Here is a 22,281-nt window from a genome sequence, read left to right as displayed (position 1 = left end):
TTACAATTTTATTTAGTTCCGAAAGAATAATTCATCGCTGACTCTGTCAATAGGATGAGATTTATTTTTGTAAATGTTACATACCGGAAGCAAGAACAGGCGGTTAGTTTCCAGGAAATTCATACGAGTTGAACTACTTCCAAATCTCTAAAACATCGACAAAAACGTATATTCGAAATAAAAAAAAAAAATACTTGAACAATTATTCACCTATTGTCAGGTATCTTTTAATAACTTAATGTCTTTCTGAACCTTCTTTACGGACTCTGAAATTTAACTTGTGTTTAAAAAAAACGAGTGGCTGCCATCTAGCGGCCACTTGGGGTACCGCTATTTAATACAGTTGGCAAATACACTTCCTGTAAATATTTTCAAAATAAAACGACACAACACTTTAGTTTCGTATAACGAACACTAGAGGGAACGCTGTGACTGCAATTCTTTACCCACCTAAATTGACATTTACTACCATAAACACTAGTTTATGCACTTAGTTCTTAGTGATAATAAAATGACAAACACACGGATTTCAGTGTTATTATTTAATGTTATACAGCGTTTAGGGGATTATTTTGTACACATAAAGGAAAGGGAGCACAACATCCCAATAGTGATTCCTTTGAATATCCCATATTGCGTTGACAAGTACATGAGAAGAAAAACAAGTTACTGCTGTTGAATATAAATGAAAAGGCAAAACAAAATGCTTGACAGTTGTTTAAATTACAGATTACTGCAAATTAAATGTAAAGCAGCAAAGTGCCAGGATGTTTACATGTCTGTTCAACAAATAAAACAAAATGTCATAAGAAAAATAAGTGTGCAGTACATGGCATTGTGCAATACAGTACATTACAGTTATGGCAAATATAAGTAACGCAAAGTTAGAGACTAAAAATTAAAGCAAAACATGCTGGACGACCATAAACTCTCTCAATAAAAGCAGATGAAGTACAAGTCAAATACAAAACTACATGAACATACCTCTTCAAACAAATAAAAGTGATACAATTTGAATGGCTAGGCAGCAACAACAGAGGCAGGTTTCACGTCTATGAATATAAAATAAACAGCTGACGGTCAGTTGATAAAACTGTTTACTGTTCTACTGAGGGTATCTAAACTCCTTCATACTAAAATAACCGACTAAATACATTGCAGGAATGTTATGGAGTCACAGAATACTGATTCAATGTAGTGTTTATATTTGTGTTTGGGTTTTTGTTATTTGACTTAAAACATATCGTAGCAGCAAGTAAAAATAATCCAATGAGAACAAATATTTCACAGTTTGCAATGAAAGGTGCAAAGAAAAAAAAACTACACATAAAAGTAAAATAAGAGCGTTAATTCAAACCTACGAAACCATCAGAGCAAGACATAGTAGTGGGGATAATGATTGTGCAACAGATTTCAGGCTTAATTTGCAAAACTATTTTGCAAATTGATCATATTTGTTCATCTCCATAACCTACAGTATGTAAACATAGTTATCATTTACTGATAACCTCCAATGATCATGACACCTGATGTCAGTTATGTGGAATCTGTAACAAAATACCTGGTTGACCTTTTCACTCACGTAATACTGCTGGTGAACACGGGGGTTTCATGAAAATGGAAAATCCAAATAAATGAATCCTTTTCACCATGATGATGAAAAACATGGAGCCCTACTTCAATCCCTGGATTCATCTTTATATTCATGCTCTACATCCTGTTGTATTACAGGAACAGGTTTCTCCATGATGACAGAATCTTGAAATGCTTTTTTCCTGGAAGGCCAAACTAAAGTTGACTAACTCCCTCGTACAGCTTTAAAAAGGTATGGATCTAGAAATGACAGACTAAAAGTGGCTTTATGCCATCTCAGAGGGACGGAGGCGTTGTGGCTCAGCCATCTGCCCTCTCCAGTCAATGGCTACTGAATTACCACGGCCAGAAGGCTGAACTCTTTAATTGACGCTGCAGCAAGTCAAATAACTGATGGTTTTACCCTCGCCGGGCATCGGGGCAGTGTCATTGTTATCCAGCTTGTTCTGCTTAGCCTCTCTGATGAGTTCACAGGCCAGGTCGAGGAAAAGTTTCTCCACGTTGTCAGACTCTTTGGCTGAGGTCTCCAGATACAGCATGCTCTGAGCCTCAGCAAAGTCTTCAGCCCTCTGTCTGAGAACCTCCCTCTTCTCTGCCAGATCTATTTTATTACCTGGAACACACATTACATCCGTTTAGGCTGTGTATCATCCGTTCAGACTGTCTGCCTCCACGTTCATCCCAAATACACCAACACTGATCAGAAAACGTGAGCATGCGTGCAAAAAAACAGAAATCTTATCGTGTTTTGTCTTATTTTAAGTAGATATTGTCTCATTATAGTCGGTATGAGCCACATTCAAGTGGTCAGTCCAGAAAAATGTCTTGTTTTAAGTTATTTAAAGACAAAATGAGGTTTGAATTGCTTGTAACAAGTAAACAAAATCTTTCAATGGAACAAGAAAAATTTGCTGAAAACTAGAATAATGTCTTAACACAAGTAACTTTTCTCTTGTTTCATAGGAAGATTTTCTTTGACTTGTTACAGACAATTAAGACCTCATTTTTGTCTTGAAACAACTTGAAATAAGACATTTTTCTGGACTGGTCAGGTGAATGTGGCTCATATTGCACTGCAAAAACTGTAATCTTAGCAAGTGTTTTCCCCCTTTTTTTTTAGTTTAAATGTCTTTTTAGACTTCATTTGAGCCTCTTTCACTTGACCAGTCCAGGAAATGTCGTATTTCAAGTTATTTAAAGACAAAAATGAGGTCCAAATTGCCTGTGACAAGTAAAAAAAATTCTGCCAGTGGGGTAAGAGAAATGTGCTTGTCAAGATTAGAATAATGTCTCCATAGAAGCACATTTTTCTTACCCCACTGACAGATTTTTTTTTTTACTTGTTACAGGCAATTCAGACCTCATTTTTGTCTTTAAATAACTTGAAAGGAGACATTTTTCTGGACTGGTCAGGTGAATGTGGCTCATAACAAGTCCAAAAAGACACTTTCTACTGAAAATAAGACAAAATCACTTGACAAGATTTCATTTTTTCCAGTGTAGGCTCAAAGTCTGAGTTTTTTATTCTGGAAAATTATTCCTCCCTTAAAACTCAGTCAAATTAAATGTTTTCATGTAACAAAAGTGTCTGTGTTTTTATATAATCTGTTCACTAAGCGTGACCTCATCTTATTTATCACGCTCACACTAAAGTGAGCACAGAAAACCAGAGCAGTTCCAGTTAAATCTGATGCTCACTGATATCCAGCTTTTCTCACAATGAACAATGAATCTCATGATAAAATTAGTCCCAGTGGTTGTTAAAGCAGAAAGAAAGCTTCTTACCGACTAATATAGTCACCACCTGGTTGTTGGCATACTGCTCGATCTCCCTCAGCCACTCTGGAAGGCACCTGAAGGAGTCCTCACAGGTAATGTCATACGTAAGAATGAGGGCGTTGGCACTGCGGTAATAACTCTGAGTAATAGAGCGAAATCTCTCCTGTCCAGCTGTGTCCCATATCTGCAGCTGGAGAGCACAGAAGATTTAAAATGAGCAGCTGTTTATCCAAACATTGAATTTAAAATGAGTTTAAAGCTGGGCTTACCTTGACCTTCTCCCCTTTGATTTCCACCGTTTTAATCATGAAATCCACTCCAATAGTAGCCCCCTGTCCAGGAGGGAAAAGGCCCTAGAATGAAATAGAAATAGTATTAATTTCATGATATTTTGTCATTCAATGATTAAAATCTCAAATAGATACAAACCTGAGTAAAGCGCCGGACCAGACATGTCTTCCCAACTCCAGCATTTCCTATCAGAACTATTTTGAACAGGTAGTCATAATCCTCCATGCTCATTCTAAACTGTGAAAATAACAGAAAAAAAAAGAAAAGAGTGATGGGTACACGCATCAACACTTAATCAGAATCAACACTTGTGAGATGACAGGGTTTCAAATATTCAGCATGCTCCTTTGAGCAAAGATTAAACTCAATACACTAATGAGACAACAGTATCTTGAAATATATTTGTTGATACAGCTTGCATGCTAATAATGTCATAAAATACACATTTTAATACCAGTTTTGTCCTCCATGCATCAATACAACCCCTCAGCACATTATAAACTTTGACAACAGTATACACAGTGAATGTCAATGTTGAATTTCTCCATCTTTCTTCCTTCTTTTTCTTTTTTTCTTTTTTTTTTTTCTTATCATTATTTGTTGAGCTCAGTGTGACACTAACATTATTTTGGCTCAGGGCAGTATTTCAGGGCCGTGCATCCCTTATGGGGAAAAATGGAGACTCGACATACTGTTGGAATATTTAATCTGCAGAATTTAGCACAAAGCTGTCGTTTCTTTAGGTTTTATTTCCACACACAGCATGGTTCAGTTAAATGCATGTAGGCAGGGATGTTGATCTGTGAATTTGGTATTCTCTGCAGCACCGTTACATCTCCGACAACAGCTCTCTGACTGACTGAGGCCTCTCTCCGTGCGTAAAATTGAATATTAAACATAGTTTTAAAAAACAAACTGTTGCTTTCTAGACAGCGTTGATCTTTGAGCTCCATTCACGATACAATGAACCACGATTTAGGGATAAATCTAGCTTGAATGGAAAAATCTAAATGAACATTTCCTTGTGTCGCATTTCTCTTTTACGCATTTATCAGCTTTGGAAACCTAAGCACAGATTTTCACACTCTGAACTAAAACGATCACAGTTTTTGTTGCATTTTGTACAAATAACGCTTCTAGTCAGTCTGAATAGAAAGCCACAGGGCGACGTTAGCAACAGTAGCAACTAGCAGCTACCGTGTGACTCTGGCCATTTTGCCTCAATCTGCAGATGCAAGAGAGAAATCAAAGTCAGCTCTGTGCACCGAGCCCCGGGATAATGTGCACTTACCAGAAAACACGGGGCTATCCCCGGATTTATAACCACTCGGTATGCATAGGTCACCTCATCAAACAGGCAAAGCCACCGCTGGGCAGGGCATAATTCCTCTATGTATCCTCAGCAGCAGCAGTCTGTCTGATAGAAGAGGAGGAGGATGAAGAGGAGGAGGACTGCTAGCAATGATGTCATCAGCTCACATGCAAAGTAACTCAGTACATTTACTCAAGTAACAGAGGCGTGAGTAGACTACCATAAAAGGGTGGCTTGGCCCTTTAATGCACAATATATACTTCCATGTTTCACCATTTTTTTTAATGATTTATAAAGCAAAGCGGTAAAATTTATTTTACCAACCTACTTGAAGGCTTGGAAGCCCACTTAAGACACAGATCAGCTTTGTTTTGGCACTGCATTTACTGATTAACTCATTCCTCTCCTACACAACCGTCTTATAGTACAACAGCGTTTTAGGGCCGCTAAAGAAGTTAAATAAATAAATACATTTTCGATAATTTTTTTTTTGAAATTTTAGTTTCCAAAGTTACAAATTTACGACTTTATAAACAAGTAAATCAACAAGTTCATGCTGATTTCTTTTGACAAGCCCCATGGTACAACAGTGTCTTTTTACATTCTGAATCCTTATAATGATGCAATGGCTCTTGGCTACAAACAGCAATATCTCTTGATTGCTGAGTCCAACTTGAAAGTACAATCTGAGGCTGTCAACTTGGTCCATCTTGCCGTGAAGTGTGTAGCTTCATAACAACCTACAAATTCAAAGCCACATAATAAATCTGTAAGAAATCGGAAATTACTTGTCTATACAGTCGTAAATTAGCGAATTTATGGACTAGTATTTTTTTTTAGTTCAAAGAGTCATACATTTGTGACTCTACAAACATTCAAAAAATTCCTCTAAGTGGCCCTAATATGCCGTTGTAGAATAGACATGGAAGGTACTTTGTAGAAAATTAAAGTAGCATGCAAGAAAAAAAAAAAAAAAGCTAAAATTCTTGAAGAAAACCATGGCAGCATGTTGCCTTGACAGCAAATTATTTTATAAGGACAAGGACCACATACAAGACACAAAACATAGCAATAAGTAGGATTTTGACCATGCCAACCCCTGGTTACCCCTTTGCACACAGTGGCTGCTAAAAATACAAAATGTCCTTCATTTTCACCAATAGAGAGATGTAAGACTGATCTCATAGGTGCTGACATATTGCACAGGTGCTACTGAAGCATCTGTGAAACTGGATAAGACAGTGAGAAAATGATTTCACACTCTTTCCACCAACATAAATACATCAAACTTACTACTAAAACATCAAAATAAATAAATAAATACAATAAAATTACAACAAAATAGTCCATGGCAGATTGTAGTATTCGTTGAAAGAGCTTGCATTCGTCAACAGAGCTGTCAATTAATCACATGTTCAACAGTACACTGCATTACTGCACAAGTAAACTAAAGTGTTATTCATTTCTTTTCACAAACTGTGGCTGCTTAAACTTATTACAATGCTTCGTGTACCCTGTATTTTATAGATAAAAGTTCATCGTTATATAATTAAATGATGTAATTAATTTCCTTTATCATAAGTTCAAAGGTGTAGGAGCTGGCCGCTAGTGAACTGAAAACGCGGAACTAATGTCGTTTCCACATTTTTTACCCGGACGTATTATTCGGTTGCGCTGTTGTCCTTGACTTCCTACGAGAGGTGATAGTGGGGAAGAAATAACAGACAGCCAAGAGGTCAGACAATTTCTGTATTTTCTGGTGGATTCCTCACAATGCTCCTCATTCCAGACGAGGGGAAGTCTCTCCCTCCGCCCGGGATCGTGAACAGGAACTCGGTATGGTTGGCCGGAGTGGGCTGGGGCATTGCTCTGATCCACAATGGCATCAACCGCAGGCCGCCGCTGAGAGCAGGTTAGCATGTTTGCTAGCAGGCTGTCTGACAGGATCCTGTGTACTTACTTTTAATTTGGCTGACGCATATGTCAAGTTAAATTTTATAAAAAAAAAAAACAAAAACGGCACACATCTGGTGCATTCGGCAGTAACTCTGTTGACTGTGTGTTTTCATAAATGCCTAATAACGTTTTGTGACATAGCCGTGTGGGCTCCCTCTTTAAGCCTCCTTTTCCTCAATTATTTCCCATTTAAACACTAAAAGATGGATTAATAAACCAGTTATTAAATTTTTACACAGTATATTTGGTAAAACAGACGAAATTAAGTAGTGTCGTCATCACCAAACAAAAATAAATGTACCCTAACTTGCTTATCTGTTGTTAATATAATGTGCAGTTTGCAAGCAGCTTTTTCCTGCTTGTACTGTTTATTTCTTTAGCATTAATATAAAGACCGGTGTTCTGCATGAACAACCTGAAGGATTATATTTGTGTTTACAATATCATTTAAGCTTTACAGTGTTTTACTTCAAACTTGTATTGATTTCATATGTCCTGTTTTCCTCCTTTAGGTGTCCATCGGCAGGTCCTTGCAACAACAATTGGTTGGTTCCTCGGTTACCACATCACAAAAATAGAAAACTATGTTAACGCAAAACTTGATCGGGATATGCGCGAGTATGTCAGACTGCATCCAGAGGAATTTCCACTAAAAGGTAAGAAAAATGTTGCTGTAACAGACGTACAGGTACCGTTTTCTTGAATGATATTTTGTGCATGTTACATCTGATTTCAAAACTATTGGACTCCACAAGGGCAGTGCACCATGTCTTTAGATCTGGGGTGGTGCTTTACCACGTCCACCTTTCTGTGCAGTTTCTTTAGCAAATTCTGACTGCAACAGTGCTGATAAAAAGGTTTTATATGATATTGGAGGGTTTTTTGTGTGTGTTTTGGTGAACAACTGTTAACAAAGAACTGAAAAGTGTTGTTTTATCTTATTTTACTAAAGCAGTGTGCTTTATGAAAAGTTAAGTGTATACTTTTCTGAACCAAAATTTAATCATCTAACCTTATCTCTAGTTTTGTTAGACATTGTGTGCACAATGTAACTGTTGATCGTATTGCCCTTGTTTTCTATCTCATCAGAAAAAAAGACCTTCGCAGAGATTGTGGAACCTTTCTGTCCTATACGCTAAATGTCAGAGGCTGGCAGCAGAAAGAAAACTCGCAGACTACCATCAGACTTCAAGTGTCTTTCTGTCATTTATTATGTGAAATATATCTATGTAAATAAAGATGTCCAAAATTTAACTTGTTCTCGCTGTATTTATGTTGGTTAATATAAAAGTAAGCTCTGTTCTCTAATTTATCACCATATAAGAAAGCTTTTATCAGCACGAATAAAGCTAAGATTTAACTACACCCTGTAGTTAAATGATCATTTAACAACATCCTTTATAAACTAATAGGACCATTTGAAAAGAAAAGAGAATTTCAGAAACAGTTTTGAAAATACACATTTATTCTTTTTTTCTCCAAGTTAAAAGCATGGGGTCATAACTTGTAAGACTTTTGACATACACAGCCTTTTAACTAACAAAAATTTTGGCGTAATGATTTGACATCTTTCATGTTTTTCAGTGAGTCACTCCAATAATGTCCATGTATTTCTCAGTAAGGCTTTTACTCTTCTTGGTGAGGTTACTCATCACAGAAAACAGTCCTCTCAAGTGGAAGCAGAAGAGAGCCTCAGGGTCTGTGTCCATGAGGGGCTCCAGTGTCTTGTTGAGTGCCGCATACTTCTTGGTCTTGTGGTCATCCATGGAAATCAAGCCACTTTCTATTGTGTTTCTTACAGCCTTGAGAATCAGGTAGTTGTCGTATAAGTCTCTGCAGGATTCGTCTGCTGTGTCACACTCCTCTTCAGAGGGCACGTCCCGCAGCAGGCTCGGCAGGAGAATTGTCTGCTCCATGTTGCTGACAGCTGAGCTGTATCTTCTCAGAGCCAGGAAAAGGCTGTTTCTGTTGAACTTGGCCTCGGCGGACTGCATGGTTCCAGTTGTGGGGTGGATGGACTGTTCCTGAGCTGTGGTGGTTGATTGCAGGAAGCAGTGTGCAGTGCAAAGTCATGAGAGCAGTTTCAGGTGTATTTATATGAGAAGCACAGGTGGGTTGATGGGTGCAGTTTCGTCATTGTATCATCCGATACATTTAGGAGCTTTGAGTGCTATTCAAAGTCAGACTCTTATCTTTATTTGATTTGCACAACCTTTAACTTCTAGATAGATCATTAGCCACACAGACTTAATGTTAGAATGACCTTAGTATGGAGAGAAAACATGGCCTAAAATTAGTCAGGTTAAAAATGAGCTGAGTAATGACAAATCCCAACAATATGAGGCCCTTAAACCTCACTGTAAAGGTTTTTCTTGTAAATGCAAAGCTCTGGCTTTTTTTCCCCTTTTCTAAAAAAATCTCTTTTTGTGCATTACTGCAGAAACGAGGAGCTTGTTTTTAAATCAGATAGGACATTTATCTTTGCCTCACATAATGATGAAATATAGGAAACCACAGTGGGTTGACAGGTGGGATGAGGGGTGAATGTACCTAAATCTGGTTTACTTCAGCTGATTGCAGAGTTCTGGTATTTTCTGCACGAATGAAAATGAAAATCCTGCAGACTCTCTGTCCTTTGGCAGAAGAGCTCTGCAGAGGAGCCAAGTCACACCCATGATATTACATGTTGTGTCACTCAAAAGGACAAAGATCGGTGTATGGATTACAACATCTGCTCTTAAATTCAACTTGGAATTAAAAATGTCGAATATGTTATATTTGCAGTTTAAAAATTCTGTTTTACCTCCTTTTTTGAGACCTTGTCTTAGAATAAAAACACTGTGATAAATTCATGTCAATTTTACAGTCCAATAAATATGATCAGTTTTTTCTTGAATGATTTATGAAAAATAAAACTGTAAATGGACTCCGGTGTAAAAGCAGAAAAATATATCAAAGCTTCAATAGTGAATAACCTTAAATATGACAGCTTAATGTAATACTCCACCTGTTTTGCTTTTATTTGTGTTCTTTTTTAAGAGGTCAGGTTACCTGAGCCTATTTGTCCACAAGGTGGCGCCTTGTATCAGTTATGGTCTAATGTGTTACCCATGAATAATAAAGCCTTTAAAAAGTTTTTGAACATAGTTATATAACTTTCTAAGGCTGGTGTCTGAGATAGCTTCCACTGTCTGTTCCTGTACTGTGCAGGACTTTAGGTGACCACGAGGGTCAGCCAGCTTGGCCAAAGACCGGTCCGAAAAATGCTGCCATGTCACTCAAACTGCTGTCTAAAACAAAATGCAATGAAAAAGTACTTAGTAGACTGCCTGTATGAAACTAGTCTGTGTCAAAAAAAAAAAAAAAAAAAATGAAGAAAAGAAAATAAATAAAAGAAAAAAACAAACAGAAACAGATTTTTTTTCTTTTCTTTTTTTTTTTTTTTTAAAAAAAGGTTGTATTAAATTAAAAGGCAACTTTGTTACTTTAACATCATTGTAACATAAAACAAAAGATTGCATTTCAAGACAAATTCAAACACTTGGTCGCTACATGGCTAATTATTTACTAGCTTTTTTTTTTTTAAACAAACAGAAAATTATTCATAATAGGTCAAAAACAAAGAGACAAAAAAGAACAAACAGTCTCAGTGATACTGGGTAAATATCACTAATAGGGACTGGTACCTCTCACATTTGAAGTGACACGGTACCAATACCTGGTACCTGGTAATTGGTATCAGTACTCAACGGTACCGATATTTGAAAGTTTTGTGTTAATGTGGTGAAAATTTTTTATTTTCTTTATAACAAAAATCAAAAGTTTTTCAATTTGACAAATTTATTTCTCAATGCTGTGTTCATGTCCAGCATGGAAAATCACCTATTGTTCCATGGAATTCAGTTAGTACCTATGAAAGTTCCTAATACAGTACCCATCCCTAATTATTAATGGTGTAAGAAATTACCAGGATTCTTAGTTTTTGTGGTAAATTCATGAAAAAATGCAGCTGCCTTTAACAAGAGGAAGAACAAAAATGGAAAATTTTATCAATTTCAATATTTTTGATTCTTAACACAACATAAACCCAAAGCTGTTTGGCGTTTTCCAAAGAGACAACCCACTTTCCTTTTCCAGCTGCCCTTGACAGCTCTGCCAAACAAAAGTCCTGATCAATTTCCGGCTCAATAAGCTCTTAATTAAGTGAATCAGATGGATTTATCCACCTTGCTTTGTCCAAAAGCATGACAGGAACTGGAGCACAGACCAGCCTCCCTTCACAGAGACTCTTCAGACGTATCGATGTTAATTTGAAAATTGACAGAATTGAAGGGCTGATGTTTCAGAGAGCACAAGCAGCAAGAGAAGGACACATTCTTTGCCTCTCTTGGCAGGCAGTGTGTATCAGATGGGACAGCACAGTCAGCTCATTTAGCCCAGTCTGTGCGGTTTGAGATGAAACATGGCTCTTCATCGTTCAAGCACTTACAGTATCTTCATTCTTCAACCATGCTGCCCTCTGAAATCCACCAAAAGTGTCAACATGGTCCTTCTCTTTGATTACGAAGCCACAGCTTTCTTCTGCTGTCCTCTGATAATGATTTCCAAGACGTTGGTTAGATCCATCATTTTGGCGAGCATATCCATGATGTCAGGGTGATCTCTGGCTCCGCTGATGAACTCCTCCAGTGTCAGCTCACCTGAGCACAGGAGAAGCACAGATGAAAACCCTTTGTTTTCACAAGCTGCTAATCATCATTATACTCTCTGCTATGAAGTCTTACCTTCTCCATTCACATCGATCTTCTCATACACAATAGTCACAATCTCTTCTGGAGGGATATCATAACTTCTGGTGATGTCTTGAATAGCCTGAAAGAGAAGACAACACAGTTACTTTATGCACACTTGCAAAAGCTGCTGCTGGATGCAGGGGCTCTAGGAGTGTCAGTATGTCACCACAACATCTTACCACACAAGTGTATGTTAAAGATGTCTGTTAATACTAACTTGACCTGTGGAAGAGCCTACAGGTGAAAATATAGTCATAGCAAGGTCAAATGTCACGTAACCTGTGGGGTGATTATGTTATGTATTCCTTCGTGACTGAAAATGATCTCTAGCAAGGCCAGTTTTAGACTCCAGGTTAGATAAGAAGCCCCCCTGGATTAAGTGTTATGTCTAGTTCATGTCCAGCGCAGCCGCTAAGCTTTGAGATCCAGGGAACTGACAGCAGCTTAGCCCCCCTGCTCGTGCAAATAAAACATTTAGTGTGATCTCAAACTTACCTTGAATATAGTCTCCATTTCTTCTTTGTCAATTTTCCCGTTTCCGTCTTGATCAAAGAGCTTGAAGTACCACTTAAGCTTCTGGTTAATTTCTCCTTTCAGCAGAAGACTTATCCCTGCAATGTATTCAACAAAGTCTATGTAGCCATCCTGTGAAAGAAAAAAAAACAGATGAAAAAGCAGTTAGAGGAAGGAATGTGCATGCACCATCAATGTCTACAGAAAATATCCACAAGGGAAGCAAGGAAGATGCACCATGTAATATTTTATGAATGTAAGCAAGAGCTACAGAGTACATCGATATCGTAAAGTGTAACTGCAAACTTTACAACCCCACTTATGTGAAAGAGTTAACGACTCACTTTGCAGAAAGAAGTTAACCTCACTTGATCCCTGTTAAAATGTCATAGATCTCTATAATCTCCCAGCAGTTCTTTTAAATGTTACTCCCTCCTTGGTAAACCATTAGAAATACTACAGCTGGACTCTTAATCACTGCAAAGATTGGAGCTGATACAAAAAACGAAAGATACTGATCCCATTGATTGATTTAAGCTTAAGAGTCTCATCAGTTTGGAAAACTACCAAATAAGTGACAACACTTCATGTTAGTAAAACATCTGTGCAGCAGAGATCTATTTTCTCACCCCGTCCATGTCAAAAGTGAAGAAGACTTGGTCAACATAGCTGTGTGCCTCCTCTGTCATCCCATTCATCTCCAGCATGGTCTTCAGCTCAAAGAGCGTGATAAGCCCTGAAGGAGACTCTCTCATGAACTTGGTGTACCAGTGGTGCATATCCTCCTCCAGGATATCGTCCAGGCTGGAGCAGTGGGAGCCCATAGTTCCTCCACGGGGGTGAATTCGTCCAGGATCTTCTAAAGTGCTGGTGGTGAGGTCTGGAGGGAAGAGGGCAGAGTCCGTACGGATCACCAGCAGCAGTGAAGTCTGGCAGGAAACTCGAGTAACGACCGCCTTAATCTTTAAGTCGTGGGACAGCCAAAAGAAGAGATAAACCCCTTAATGGGATAACTGGAGAAGTCTTCCTGGAACCATAGGGCATTGCATGCTTGATGACTGGAGCCCACTTCAGTCATAAAACATGCAATGATGGTGTCACATTCACAGAGGTGCAGAGTCACTCATCCACATGTGGGTTAAGAGAGTGCATTTGTTTACTAAATTCTTATAACCATAGTCCTGCATATATTTCAATTTTTACTTGTGTTTCAACAGTCTCCACAAGGTCTGTTGGTAAGATATTCACTGACCTACACTCAGAAATAAGTAACATCAAAATGACCATACAATCTTTATGTTTTCTATAATTTCACAGAAGTTAGAACAGATCTTTAAAAAGGAATTCTTCAGGGAATTACCAAAGGGAATTCCCCCCAGGGATCTACTTATCCTCTTTACATACATGCACAGGAGTTATTCCTGACCCACAAACACACATTACAAGCCTCTTATGAAAAATTACATAAAAAAGTTATTTATAAGTGAGATATTTGTGGACATGCAGCGAAAGCATGCACTAGGTAAAAGGGTGTTATATGTACATTTTTACACATGTTTGAAAGCAACTGAACTAATATTTCATTTGTTTTGTTTATGATTAATAAATCCTGACTTTTTTTTTTTTTTTTTTAATAACTTCATCTTTAAGAAAATCTTTATTTAAAATAACAGAAATAGAAGTTCAGTGTAGAGCAGTAGAAGTGTTTTCAGGCTGAGTGATAAAACACAAATTTAGTGCAGATACTATAAGACCAAAGGAGCGTACTTCATTGTATGCATGACAATGCACATGGGATTCTAATTGCCACAGTTTATTAATGTGCTTGTAAAGGATCTAAGTCATCCAGGTCATGCTAGTTCAAAACTTAATTAAAAGAGGACGCCAGACATGACAGACGTCCTTAGAGATGTTTGGCTGCTCATTCAGAAATCATCCTAAGGTTCATAAAAAGAATGTTCTTGAACACTGATATTTAAGTTTTTTTTTCTATTCTATTCTATTCTATTCTATTCTATTCTATTCTATTCTATTCTATTCTATTCTTGCTTTGATACTTTCACTTTTATTTCTTTTTATCATTTATTTATTTATTTATTTATTTATTTATTTATTTATATTTATTATTATTATTATTATTTTGTATTTTTCAGTGTTAAAAAACAAAACAAGTAAAAACATTAAAGTCTTCTTTCCAATAAAAGAACATTTTAATGAGTTTTACCCCAGTGTGTTAGCATGCTAAGAAGAGGAAACACCAACAAGAAGAGCTTATGTAAAAAAGATATATATTTTTCTTATCAACAGCGGGAAAGAAAAATGCTAATATCAAAGAAACGTTGTCCTCCCGCTAACTTGATAAAATCTCTGTACGAGCATTGATTTATCTCTAACCAAATAAAATCTGTGAGATGTTTGCAGGATTTATAATTGTTTATGAATGATTATTCCGCTTGATAAGAATAGAATTGTACAGAATATCTTTATCAATCCCTCATGGTGGAAATTTTGTTGTTAGCACCGTAGCAAAGTACAAAGGTTTAATGCAGAGAGGAAATAAAAAAAATAGTAATTTGAACTATAATTTTAAAAAATCTGTCTTTAGTCGTCTTGAGTCTTGAGTCAAAACTGCTAAGAATAAAATAAATATCCAGCTTTTTTTTTCCTAACGGCTCAGAAACACCAAAACATCTCTGTGGTTTTAAATATCTAGGCAAGCTTATTTTGAGTCTGTTTGGAAAAAAAACAGCAGGATAAATTATGCTGAAAAACCTGCTCTGCTCTCTTTTCTCTTTTTAAGTAAATATTTGTAAACTGTGTAGTTACTGCATTCAAAAAAGATCCATTAAACATGATCACACCCTTTTGTTTGAAGTCAGTTGTCTATGATAAAGTTTCAGTCAGTAAAAGTGTTATAAATGTTGCATAATCGCAGCAGAACGGATGAATACACACTTAATCAGCACTGCTGAACCATGAATGACCTTTGGCTTTACGATCACGACCTGCGAGTAGTGCTGTCTGTGCAAACCCCACCAAGCAATCAAAGCTCAGCGTGCCTGGGATAGTAAATCTGGCTTCAGGAGCTTAACATTTCTGAAAATAGGACGGAGAAGCTGGACCACCAGTGACAGAGAGCAGCTAGTAGTCTGTAGACTGGCAGGGAAGAGGTGTGTGCACGAGCAGGATCCATGCTGATCTCTGTGCCATGGCACCAGATCTCAGATTAAGGAAAGTGTTTACTCTTTCAGATCAGAGATAGACACCTGCACTGTCTCTACCTCTATAACCCTTAGCATAGTGAATCAACTCGTCCAGGTCAGTAAATCTGGTCTTAACAGAAAAGTTCTGTTTTTTTTTTTTTTCTCTGAACATAAAAAGCAGGTGTTGCAATTCAGCTTGATTCTTCTGATCTGTCATCATCTCTTTGATTCCACTCCTAAGTTACTGTTTAAACATGACCTTTTGACCAACATGTGACTCTCATGCAGTGGAGGAGTGCATACAAAAACATATTTCCCTTTTAGGAGAGGAAGGAAATGAGGGCCAGGGAGCTTATGTTTACTCTGAATACAAACCAAAGTAAACAAACTACATATTCTTTCCATAACAGCTGCACATGTCTGTATACAACAGGTGCACTGCAAATAACTGAAATCGTACCAAGTGTTTTTGTGTTATTTTTTGGGGTAAAAATGTCTTTTTAGACGTAATATGAGCCACATTCACCTGACCAGTCCGGAAAAAGTGCTTTTTTCCAAGTTATTTTAAGGCAAAATGGGGTCTAAATTGCGTGTAACAAGTGCTTTTATTACTTGTTATTGGCAATTTAGACCTCATTTTTGTCTTTAAATCACTTGAAATATGATGCTTTTCTGGACTGGTCAGGTGAAAGAGGCTCATACTAAGTCTAAAAAGACATTTTTGATAAAAACAAGAAAAAACACTAGATTAGATTTCTTTTTTTTGCAGTGTGGTTCAGAGTTGTGGGTTTTTTTTTTCCCGTACTTTAAATTTCATGAAAGCAAAGAGTGACAACAAAAGTTTCTCAACTTTGGGATCATATTGCGGATATGAATCCTCAAAAGAAAATAAAAACCAGCTGTGTCTGTGGTTATAATGTGGAACTGAAAGAAGTGACCCCTTGTATTCTGCTTAACACCAGTAAAGACAGTAAAAACTGATCAAGTAGAAAAAAAAGTATTTATTTTTCACAATACAGGCCTTACAGGTGTGTTTTCACGTGATGTGTTTTACCTCAGACATGAACTGTTTTTAAAAAGGCAGTGATTGTTTTTAGTGGCTCAAACATCAAACCTTCCTCTGAGTCTTGTGCAGCCAGCTCAAGCAAAGACTAATCAACAACCATCTGCCGGAACAATTACTCTTTGTTACCAGACAATTGGAATAAAGTTAAATCACAGCTGTAATCGTATTACAGGACAAACGTGTGGGCATTACAACGGACAGGAAACGGGCTACATCCGAGTTACTGACACAGTTTTGACAGGTAAACACACACAGCACCACCAGTGATAAAAGCAACAAGCTGCCATGAACACTTCAGAAGAGTAGATATGGATGACTAACCTCAAAGACTCTGAGAAGGCAAGAGACACACAAAAGAAAAGGAGACAAAAAAGTCTGGAACATGTGCTCCCTCTAGTGTTCAACCATAAAGAAACTTTACAGCAGGTTTTGCATAATTAAAGCTGCACCCTTCTTTATTTTCCAAACATAGGAGTGTTAAAATGTGCAGATTTGAGCACAAACTCAACAACAAATGTTTTCTACAGGCGAGCAAAGTCAGCGTACAGCTTATTTCCCTGAACCGCTCTCCGAGCCTGATTTCCCTAAAGTGTTTGCTGCTCTCAAGGCAAATATTTTAAAAGCATTCCACAGTTTTGGTTTGCAAATCATGACAGAAATACTGGCACAAACAAGCACTTACATTTTCATTAAAAATATATATATTTAAAGCTGTGGGTGTGTGCAAGTGGTTATGCATGAATCACAGTGATAGGAAATCAGATAAATAATTACCAGCAGTGGATTTACAAAATACTTTTACAGATAAACAAGGCACAGGAAGGGTGAGTAAAAACGAAAAAAAAAAACAAAACAAGAGTTATTTTCTGTAATTCAATCTGGAAAGTCAAGATTTTTTCATACATTCTCTTGTACGTTAATTCAAACAGCCAAGACGGCCGACAAATGTCTCTTTCACCTGACAATTCCTTTACTCCTGATTGTATTTAATTAAGATCCGTCTTTAAAAGCCTATTAAGAAGATCAGACCATCAGATCGTCCACATGACCTACAGCCCTAATGGGCTTATGCGACGGCGTCATGTAGTTTCCTGTGGTCAAACTGTATCATGTGCAACTTCTGCACAGACTCACGGGAGGATCCCACAGATGTATGATCTCACAGATCATACGCTCCAAACCTCACCTCACTTTACTGAAGGTGGCTTAGTGTTTGTGAAATGTCTCACTTGAAGTCCATTAGTGGATATCTCCAACTACTCTTTTAAAAACATGTTCAGGGAAAATGGATCGATGTACGTCAGCTCTGACTCAGACTCCTGGTCGTAGAGAAACTGCCTGAGCACGTTGTACACCATTTCCCTGCTCAGGGTGAATTTCCTCAGCTGATCCTGTTGTTCTTCAGGCATGAGAAACTTCAGCTGGTAGTCGGCTATGACTGATCCATTCCTGAGGAGAGTGGGAGAGAAGGAGGCAGCCACTGAAGCTTATCACAGTTTAAAAAAACGAAAACAGAAACAGTCTGGGTGTTTTGGCTTCATGCCTCCAGAGTGAGACTGAGGGTGAAGTGTGTTTACCTGAAAGCTTGAATCTCAGCTTCTGAGAAGTAGCGTCCCAGAGCAGGGGACGATTTGTAGAGGCCAGCCAGCTGGGTGGGGCAGGGTGAGGAATGTAAACACAAACAATAGCAGTGAAATGAGTTTGGTCGAGACTAACACACATTGCTTTTTACTAGAGATAGACCGATATGGATTTCTTGGGACCGATAACCGATATTTGAAGCCGATATTCATTTGCAGTCAAAGTGAAAATATTAGCGTAAAAAGTTTTGAACAATACAAACTCAAACACGTAATTGCAATCAAATGCCTTCAAGCATATGTTTATCAAACAGCTCCCAGGCTTAGCAGCACGTTTTATAAAGTTAAATGAAAACTTCAAAAATAATTTGCTAAAGTTTTCTACAGTTAATAAAGTTTTCCAAAATTTCTATGCAACTGCAATTAACCCGGACAGAATGTAATGCAATGTAACAAGCATGTAAAGCAGTTGTATTAATTTTCTGTTTGGTTTTACATGACTGATTTTAACCTCTTAAGACCCGAGCTTCTGTCTGGTCTGCATTTTTTAATCTACCTCGCTATTTTGGATTAGTAAGACTTAATAAGTACAATTACTTAACGTTGTCTTTGTACGAGAGGTTTGATTATTTGTGTTATAAGTTCTCTTTAATGTGTTTGTTAGTGGTGTTATTGTGCTTAAATATGTTGTTTTCTTCACTAAAATGGGTGTAATGTTGTGATTTCCACAAAAGATGATGTGGGAAGTGTCCCTTAATGTGGTTGATAGGTCAAAGTATAAAAAAATGGAGGATCATGAGTCTGAGAGGCAGAAATGTAATGTCCACATATGTGGACGCTGAGTCTTAAGAGGTTAAATGACCATCTAGGGCTTCCATGGTTTAGACAGGGAGAAATTCTGTGCAGAGAAGCATCAGAGTCAAAACAACACAGTTTTAAATGGGTTTCATATCAGCCGTCCGATTAAAAAAAGGCTGAAGCGGATATGCCCAAAAATGCCAAATATCGGCCCTCATAATCAGCCTGGCTGATAATCAGTCTATCCCTACTTTTTACCACAGTAGAGGGGGTTTCGATTTGAGCTCTGCGTAAGAGATTAAAGCAACCACAGGGGGCTCAAAGCTCCTCACAGCAAACAAGTTTCTGTTTCATGAAGCTGGTGCTGCACAGTCTCATTAAGTACATTTAGCTTTGCATGGGTTGAACTTCAGATGTGGATCAGATCAAGTGTTCAGCTCTGGTTACTGAAGCCCTTAAATCTTGCATTTATACAGCCTTTATAGCATACATAATGTCAGTTTTTAAGTAAAGATATTAAGGAAGTGTTGCTGCCTTGAGATAAGTGATGCCACAGCTAAAACCAGGAAATAAACAAGACAACAATGTAGTATTTGACAGCACATTTGACAAGTGAGCTGCAAATGTAATCAATAAATTTGAATAAACACATGATCTGAAGATAAAACTTCGGCTGTACCTTTTCCTGCAGGTCTGCAGCGAGCGTTTGGCTTTCGTTGAAGGATAGTGTTAAAAGTCTGTCTGTGAAGGCCTGATTGGGCAGTTGGAAGTTCCCGTTAAAATATAGAGGAAACTTAAACAATGATGGGTCAAATTTCTCATCCACATCCTCATGGATCGCTGTGAAAAAAACAGAAATAGCATTGTTCATTCACAGAGAGGCTGCAGTGTTAGAATTATGTGTCAGTTTGAGCTTTTTATACAGCACACTCGCGCAGTCTTACCTGAACATATGAGCAGCGAGATTATTATTGTAACCAAGATGAGGAATAAGACAAAGAGGATGACCATCCATAGTCTGACTTTCCAGAAGATGACCTCATTCAGCTCTTCTTTTTTTCTTTTGACCTGAACAAACACGAACAAAGACACATTTTCGAGTCATTTTCAGCAAAATATTATTTCATGCCACAAGAATAGAGGAGAAACACAGAAAGAGATTTTTAAAAAGTGTCGAATTTCTGATTTATCTTCATGAATCATTCTGTGGTGTCTCTTTTGATTTCATCTTGATCATCAGGAAAATGGAGAAGTGACTTATCACAAAGTCACAGTTCACACTTAAGTTGCATTTCCTTAATTCCCAGAGTCGGAAGAAATACTGGAAAACACCAGACATTATTTTACTGAGAGCTTTCATACCACTCGGTGACAATCTCTCAGAGAGCTTGGGGATTCTGCTGAGCCACGACAGGGTACCGTATCCCCATTTCCATGGGTATCCTAATGAAAAAAGACAAACAGTATCATTTTATTATGTTTTAAAGGACAAACTTTTTTTTAGATACCCTCAATTCAAGTTTGTTTTTTTTTACCTGTCCTGATGCATCTCCTGTTTTGGTGGCTATCGTCTCCCCATTTTGACCGTCAGTCTGACCAAATATGAAAAAAATGAACAGTATATTACTTCACTCATCAGCTTTACAATACAAGGATAATTATGTTTTCTGTTGTTTACTTTTGTAGGCTCTAATCTAAGATGCTAACACATCAACAACCTCTTTTTGAGTTGTTTTGAAGAAACAGAGAGAATGTGTCATTCACACAAACTGTTTACATGAACATAAAATGCAAAGGTCTACAAAAGGACACCCTTGGTAGAAGCTCACCTGTACAGACAGCAACACATCTGTCTCTTTTGCATCAGGGACCACATCCAGGGCCACACTTTCTCCATTAGCTGCTGTCACCTAGGAGCAGGGAGCAGTACATAAAGTTTTAATGAACTACCGAGGACATATAAGTGCCAAATGATAACATATCTTATCGAACTGTGTGAAGAAAACAGAAAATATGATGCCCATTAATGTCATCAATAAAATCAGATGTTTACTAATATATGAGACAAAGAAAATTGTGTTTGATAGCTTGAAATTGTAAAAGAGATGTGCTAATCATAGATCTGTGGTGTTAATGTGTGGGATGATGGTTTCAGTTTTAATACTGAGGGGAATTCTTCCATACAGAAGCCTATAATACCTGAAATAGTGAGTGAACACATCACATAGACATGGATTGTAATTATTATCACTGTTTTATATTTATTTTAGCATATATAAATATCATACCCCCACTATTATCCATATAAGGACTTTTGCCTTCTGTTTGAACTGTGTATTTTTTTTATTCTGCTGGAAAAATAGACCTTATTTAGGCAAACAGACGGACTTACCCGATCACTTGTCACATATGAAGCTCCATGGTCTCCATTCGTCCGAACTGCCTGCATCTCAATGTCCATGTTGAACTCCTGCCACGGTACGGTGAGTCTTCCCAGGTGAAGTCCCAAGCATACAGTCTCTGATCCAAACCCGGAAGTGCCTCTTAGTTATAACTTTTAATAACGAAACCGCAATGTCCGCGGGACTCTCAACGCACCAGCGCGGGTCAAAAAGGCAACGACTCCTCGAAACAAGAAGTCACAGAGTTGGCTCACAGTACCAGAGCTCACAACTCATAAAAAGGACATGTCTCTGCTCTCACCCACCGACCGTCCCTTTTCCCACGCAGCCAGGTGAGTTCCTTGAAGTTTCGGTGGGTGACGTCGTAAGGCGTTGACAAGTAAAGACTGCGCAGTGGGTGGAAACGTTACTGTTACCGATGAGCCCGAAAGAAGCCTGCTGTTCTTTAATCTTATTGTTTTGGTTCTCTTCAAAGTCACGTAAGGTTAAAATCTGCGCGTTAATACCATATACTGAGGAGGGTGTGCAAAGGAATTTGAGCTGCGCCACACGGATCAGGTATTTCCCTCAGATGAATGCCTCAAATGTTTTATGAACCAAATATTTACTTAACCAAATCAGGCTTCACATGATGGAGGGAAGTACCGTTTCATGTGGTCTTGCGGTTTAATCTGAAGAATTGTTTATGCTATGCTTTATTGTTTTTGCAAATGCAATAAACTTGCACAGCCTATAAAAAAACAGCACAGTTCTCAGTTGAATTAAACTTTCAATGATTATTTATTTTTGCATCAAATGTATTCTGCTTATTTCTGATACGTGTGACACCTGCTACGACCCCTGCTTAGAATTACTGAGTCATTATTAATAGAGCAACTTTCATACTAATGAAACGCACTTTAAAGAGCTAAAAAAAAACACCAGACCAAAAAAAGTAAAAAATAAAAATAAAAATCTGAATAAATAGGCCTAAATAAATAAATAAATAAATAAAT

General features: G+C 37.7%; 5 protein-coding genes across 6 annotated transcripts; 1 reads left to right on the top strand and 4 right to left on the bottom strand.

Annotated features, from left to right (window-relative positions):
- Positions 1-534: 534 nt before the first annotated feature.
- Positions 535-5,114, bottom strand: rab30 (RAB30, member RAS oncogene family). 2 transcript variants are annotated; one of them, XM_074678840.1, is made up of 5 exons: positions 4,955-5,114; positions 3,802-3,900; positions 3,642-3,725; positions 3,379-3,562; positions 535-2,206 (listed from the first exon to the last, which is right to left on the bottom strand). In XM_074678840.1, the coding sequence occupies exons 2-5, from the start codon at positions 3,892-3,894 to the stop codon at positions 1,956-1,958; spliced, it is 612 nt and encodes a 203-aa protein (XP_074534941.1). In that variant the 5' UTR covers positions 3,895-3,900; positions 4,955-5,114; the 3' UTR covers positions 535-1,955. The 2 variants fall into 2 exon arrangements, with proteins under 2 accessions (XP_074534941.1, XP_074534942.1); XM_074678841.1 differs by having other exon boundaries at positions 3,802-3,895; positions 4,955-5,103.
- A 1,512-nt stretch (positions 5,115-6,626) lies between these two features.
- Positions 6,627-8,185, top strand: ndufc2 (NADH:ubiquinone oxidoreductase subunit C2). The gene is made up of 3 exons (XM_074679812.1): positions 6,627-6,887; positions 7,444-7,587; positions 8,021-8,185. Exons 1-3 carry the CDS (start codon positions 6,749-6,751, stop codon positions 8,068-8,070), a joined length of 333 nt encoding a protein of 110 aa, XP_074535913.1. The 5' UTR covers positions 6,627-6,748; the 3' UTR covers positions 8,071-8,185.
- Positions 8,186-8,511: 326 nt separating this feature from the next.
- thrsp (thyroid hormone responsive) lies at positions 8,512-8,964 on the bottom strand. The gene has a single exon (XM_074679811.1). It carries the CDS (start codon positions 8,923-8,925, stop codon positions 8,512-8,514), a length of 414 nt encoding a protein of 137 aa, XP_074535912.1. The 5' UTR covers positions 8,926-8,964.
- A 2,527-nt stretch (positions 8,965-11,491) lies between these two features.
- Positions 11,492-13,061, bottom strand: guca1c (guanylate cyclase activator 1C). The gene is made up of 4 exons (XM_074680061.1): positions 12,867-13,061; positions 12,220-12,369; positions 11,716-11,803; positions 11,492-11,631 (listed from the first exon to the last, which is right to left on the bottom strand). Exons 1-4 carry the CDS (start codon positions 13,059-13,061, stop codon positions 11,492-11,494), a joined length of 573 nt encoding a protein of 190 aa, XP_074536162.1.
- A 3,404-nt stretch (positions 13,062-16,465) lies between these two features.
- Positions 16,466-21,630, bottom strand: c15h3orf52 (chromosome 15 C3orf52 homolog). Its single transcript, XM_074679952.1, has 8 exons — positions 21,277-21,630; positions 20,714-20,794; positions 20,420-20,476; positions 20,247-20,327; positions 19,829-19,952; positions 19,564-19,724; positions 18,084-18,154; positions 16,466-17,955 (listed from the first exon to the last, which is right to left on the bottom strand). Exons 1-8 carry the CDS (start codon positions 21,343-21,345, stop codon positions 17,763-17,765), a joined length of 837 nt encoding a protein of 278 aa, XP_074536053.1. The 5' UTR covers positions 21,346-21,630; the 3' UTR covers positions 16,466-17,762.
- Between the last annotated feature and the right edge of the window lie 651 nt (positions 21,631-22,281).

Source organism: Halichoeres trimaculatus, unplaced genomic scaffold, assembly GCF_033239565.1.
Source record: "Halichoeres trimaculatus isolate MK-OKI-2021-1 unplaced genomic scaffold, fHalTri1.1 fHalTri1_scaffold_9, whole genome shotgun sequence".
Lineage (NCBI taxonomy): Eukaryota > Metazoa > Chordata > Actinopteri > Labriformes > Labridae > Halichoeres > Halichoeres trimaculatus.
This window is presented reverse-complemented; position numbering and strand designations above follow the sequence as displayed.

Excerpts from the sequence above, each read along its gene's own strand:
- rab30 (XM_074678840.1), bottom strand. The coding sequence starts at position 3,894 with ATGAGCATGGAGGATTATGACTACCTGTTCAAAATAGTTCTGATAGGA. Across the intron at positions 3,726-3,801 it reads TGGTCCGGCGCTTTACTCAG|GGCCTTTTCCCTCCTGGACA; the intron begins GTTTGTATCTAT and ends ATTTCATTCTAG. Across the intron at positions 3,563-3,641 it reads TCAAAGGGGAGAAGGTCAAG|CTGCAGATATGGGACACAGC; the intron begins GTAAGCCCAGCT and ends TGTGCTCTCCAG.
- ndufc2 (XM_074679812.1), top strand. The coding sequence starts at position 6,749 with ATGCTCCTCATTCCAGACGAGGGGAAGTCTCTCCCTCCGCCCGGGATC. Across the intron at positions 6,888-7,443 it reads CAGGCCGCCGCTGAGAGCAG|GTGTCCATCGGCAGGTCCTT; the intron begins GTTAGCATGTTT and ends TTCCTCCTTTAG. Across the intron at positions 7,588-8,020 it reads AGAGGAATTTCCACTAAAAG|AAAAAAAGACCTTCGCAGAG; the intron begins GTAAGAAAAATG and ends CTATCTCATCAG.
- thrsp (XM_074679811.1), bottom strand. The coding sequence starts at position 8,925 with ATGCAGTCCGCCGAGGCCAAGTTCAACAGAAACAGCCTTTTCCTGGCT.
- guca1c (XM_074680061.1), bottom strand. The coding sequence starts at position 13,061 with ATGGGCTCCCACTGCTCCAGCCTGGACGATATCCTGGAGGAGGATATG. Across the intron at positions 12,370-12,866 it reads TCACTTTTGACATGGACGGG|GATGGCTACATAGACTTTGT; the intron begins GTGAGAAAATAG and ends TTTCTTTCACAG. Across the intron at positions 11,632-11,715 it reads GATCGATGTGAATGGAGAAG|GTGAGCTGACACTGGAGGAG; the intron begins GTAAGACTTCAT and ends TCCTGTGCTCAG.
- c15h3orf52 (XM_074679952.1), bottom strand. The coding sequence starts at position 21,345 with ATGGACATTGAGATGCAGGCAGTTCGGACGAATGGAGACCATGGAGCT. Across the intron at positions 20,477-20,713 it reads ATGTGTTGCTGTCTGTACAG|ACTGACGGTCAAAATGGGGA; the intron begins GTGAGCTTCTAC and ends ATATTTGGTCAG. Across the intron at positions 18,155-19,563 it reads CTGCAGACCTGCAGGAAAAG|CTGGCTGGCCTCTACAAATC; the intron begins GTACAGCCGAAG and ends TGCCCCACCCAG.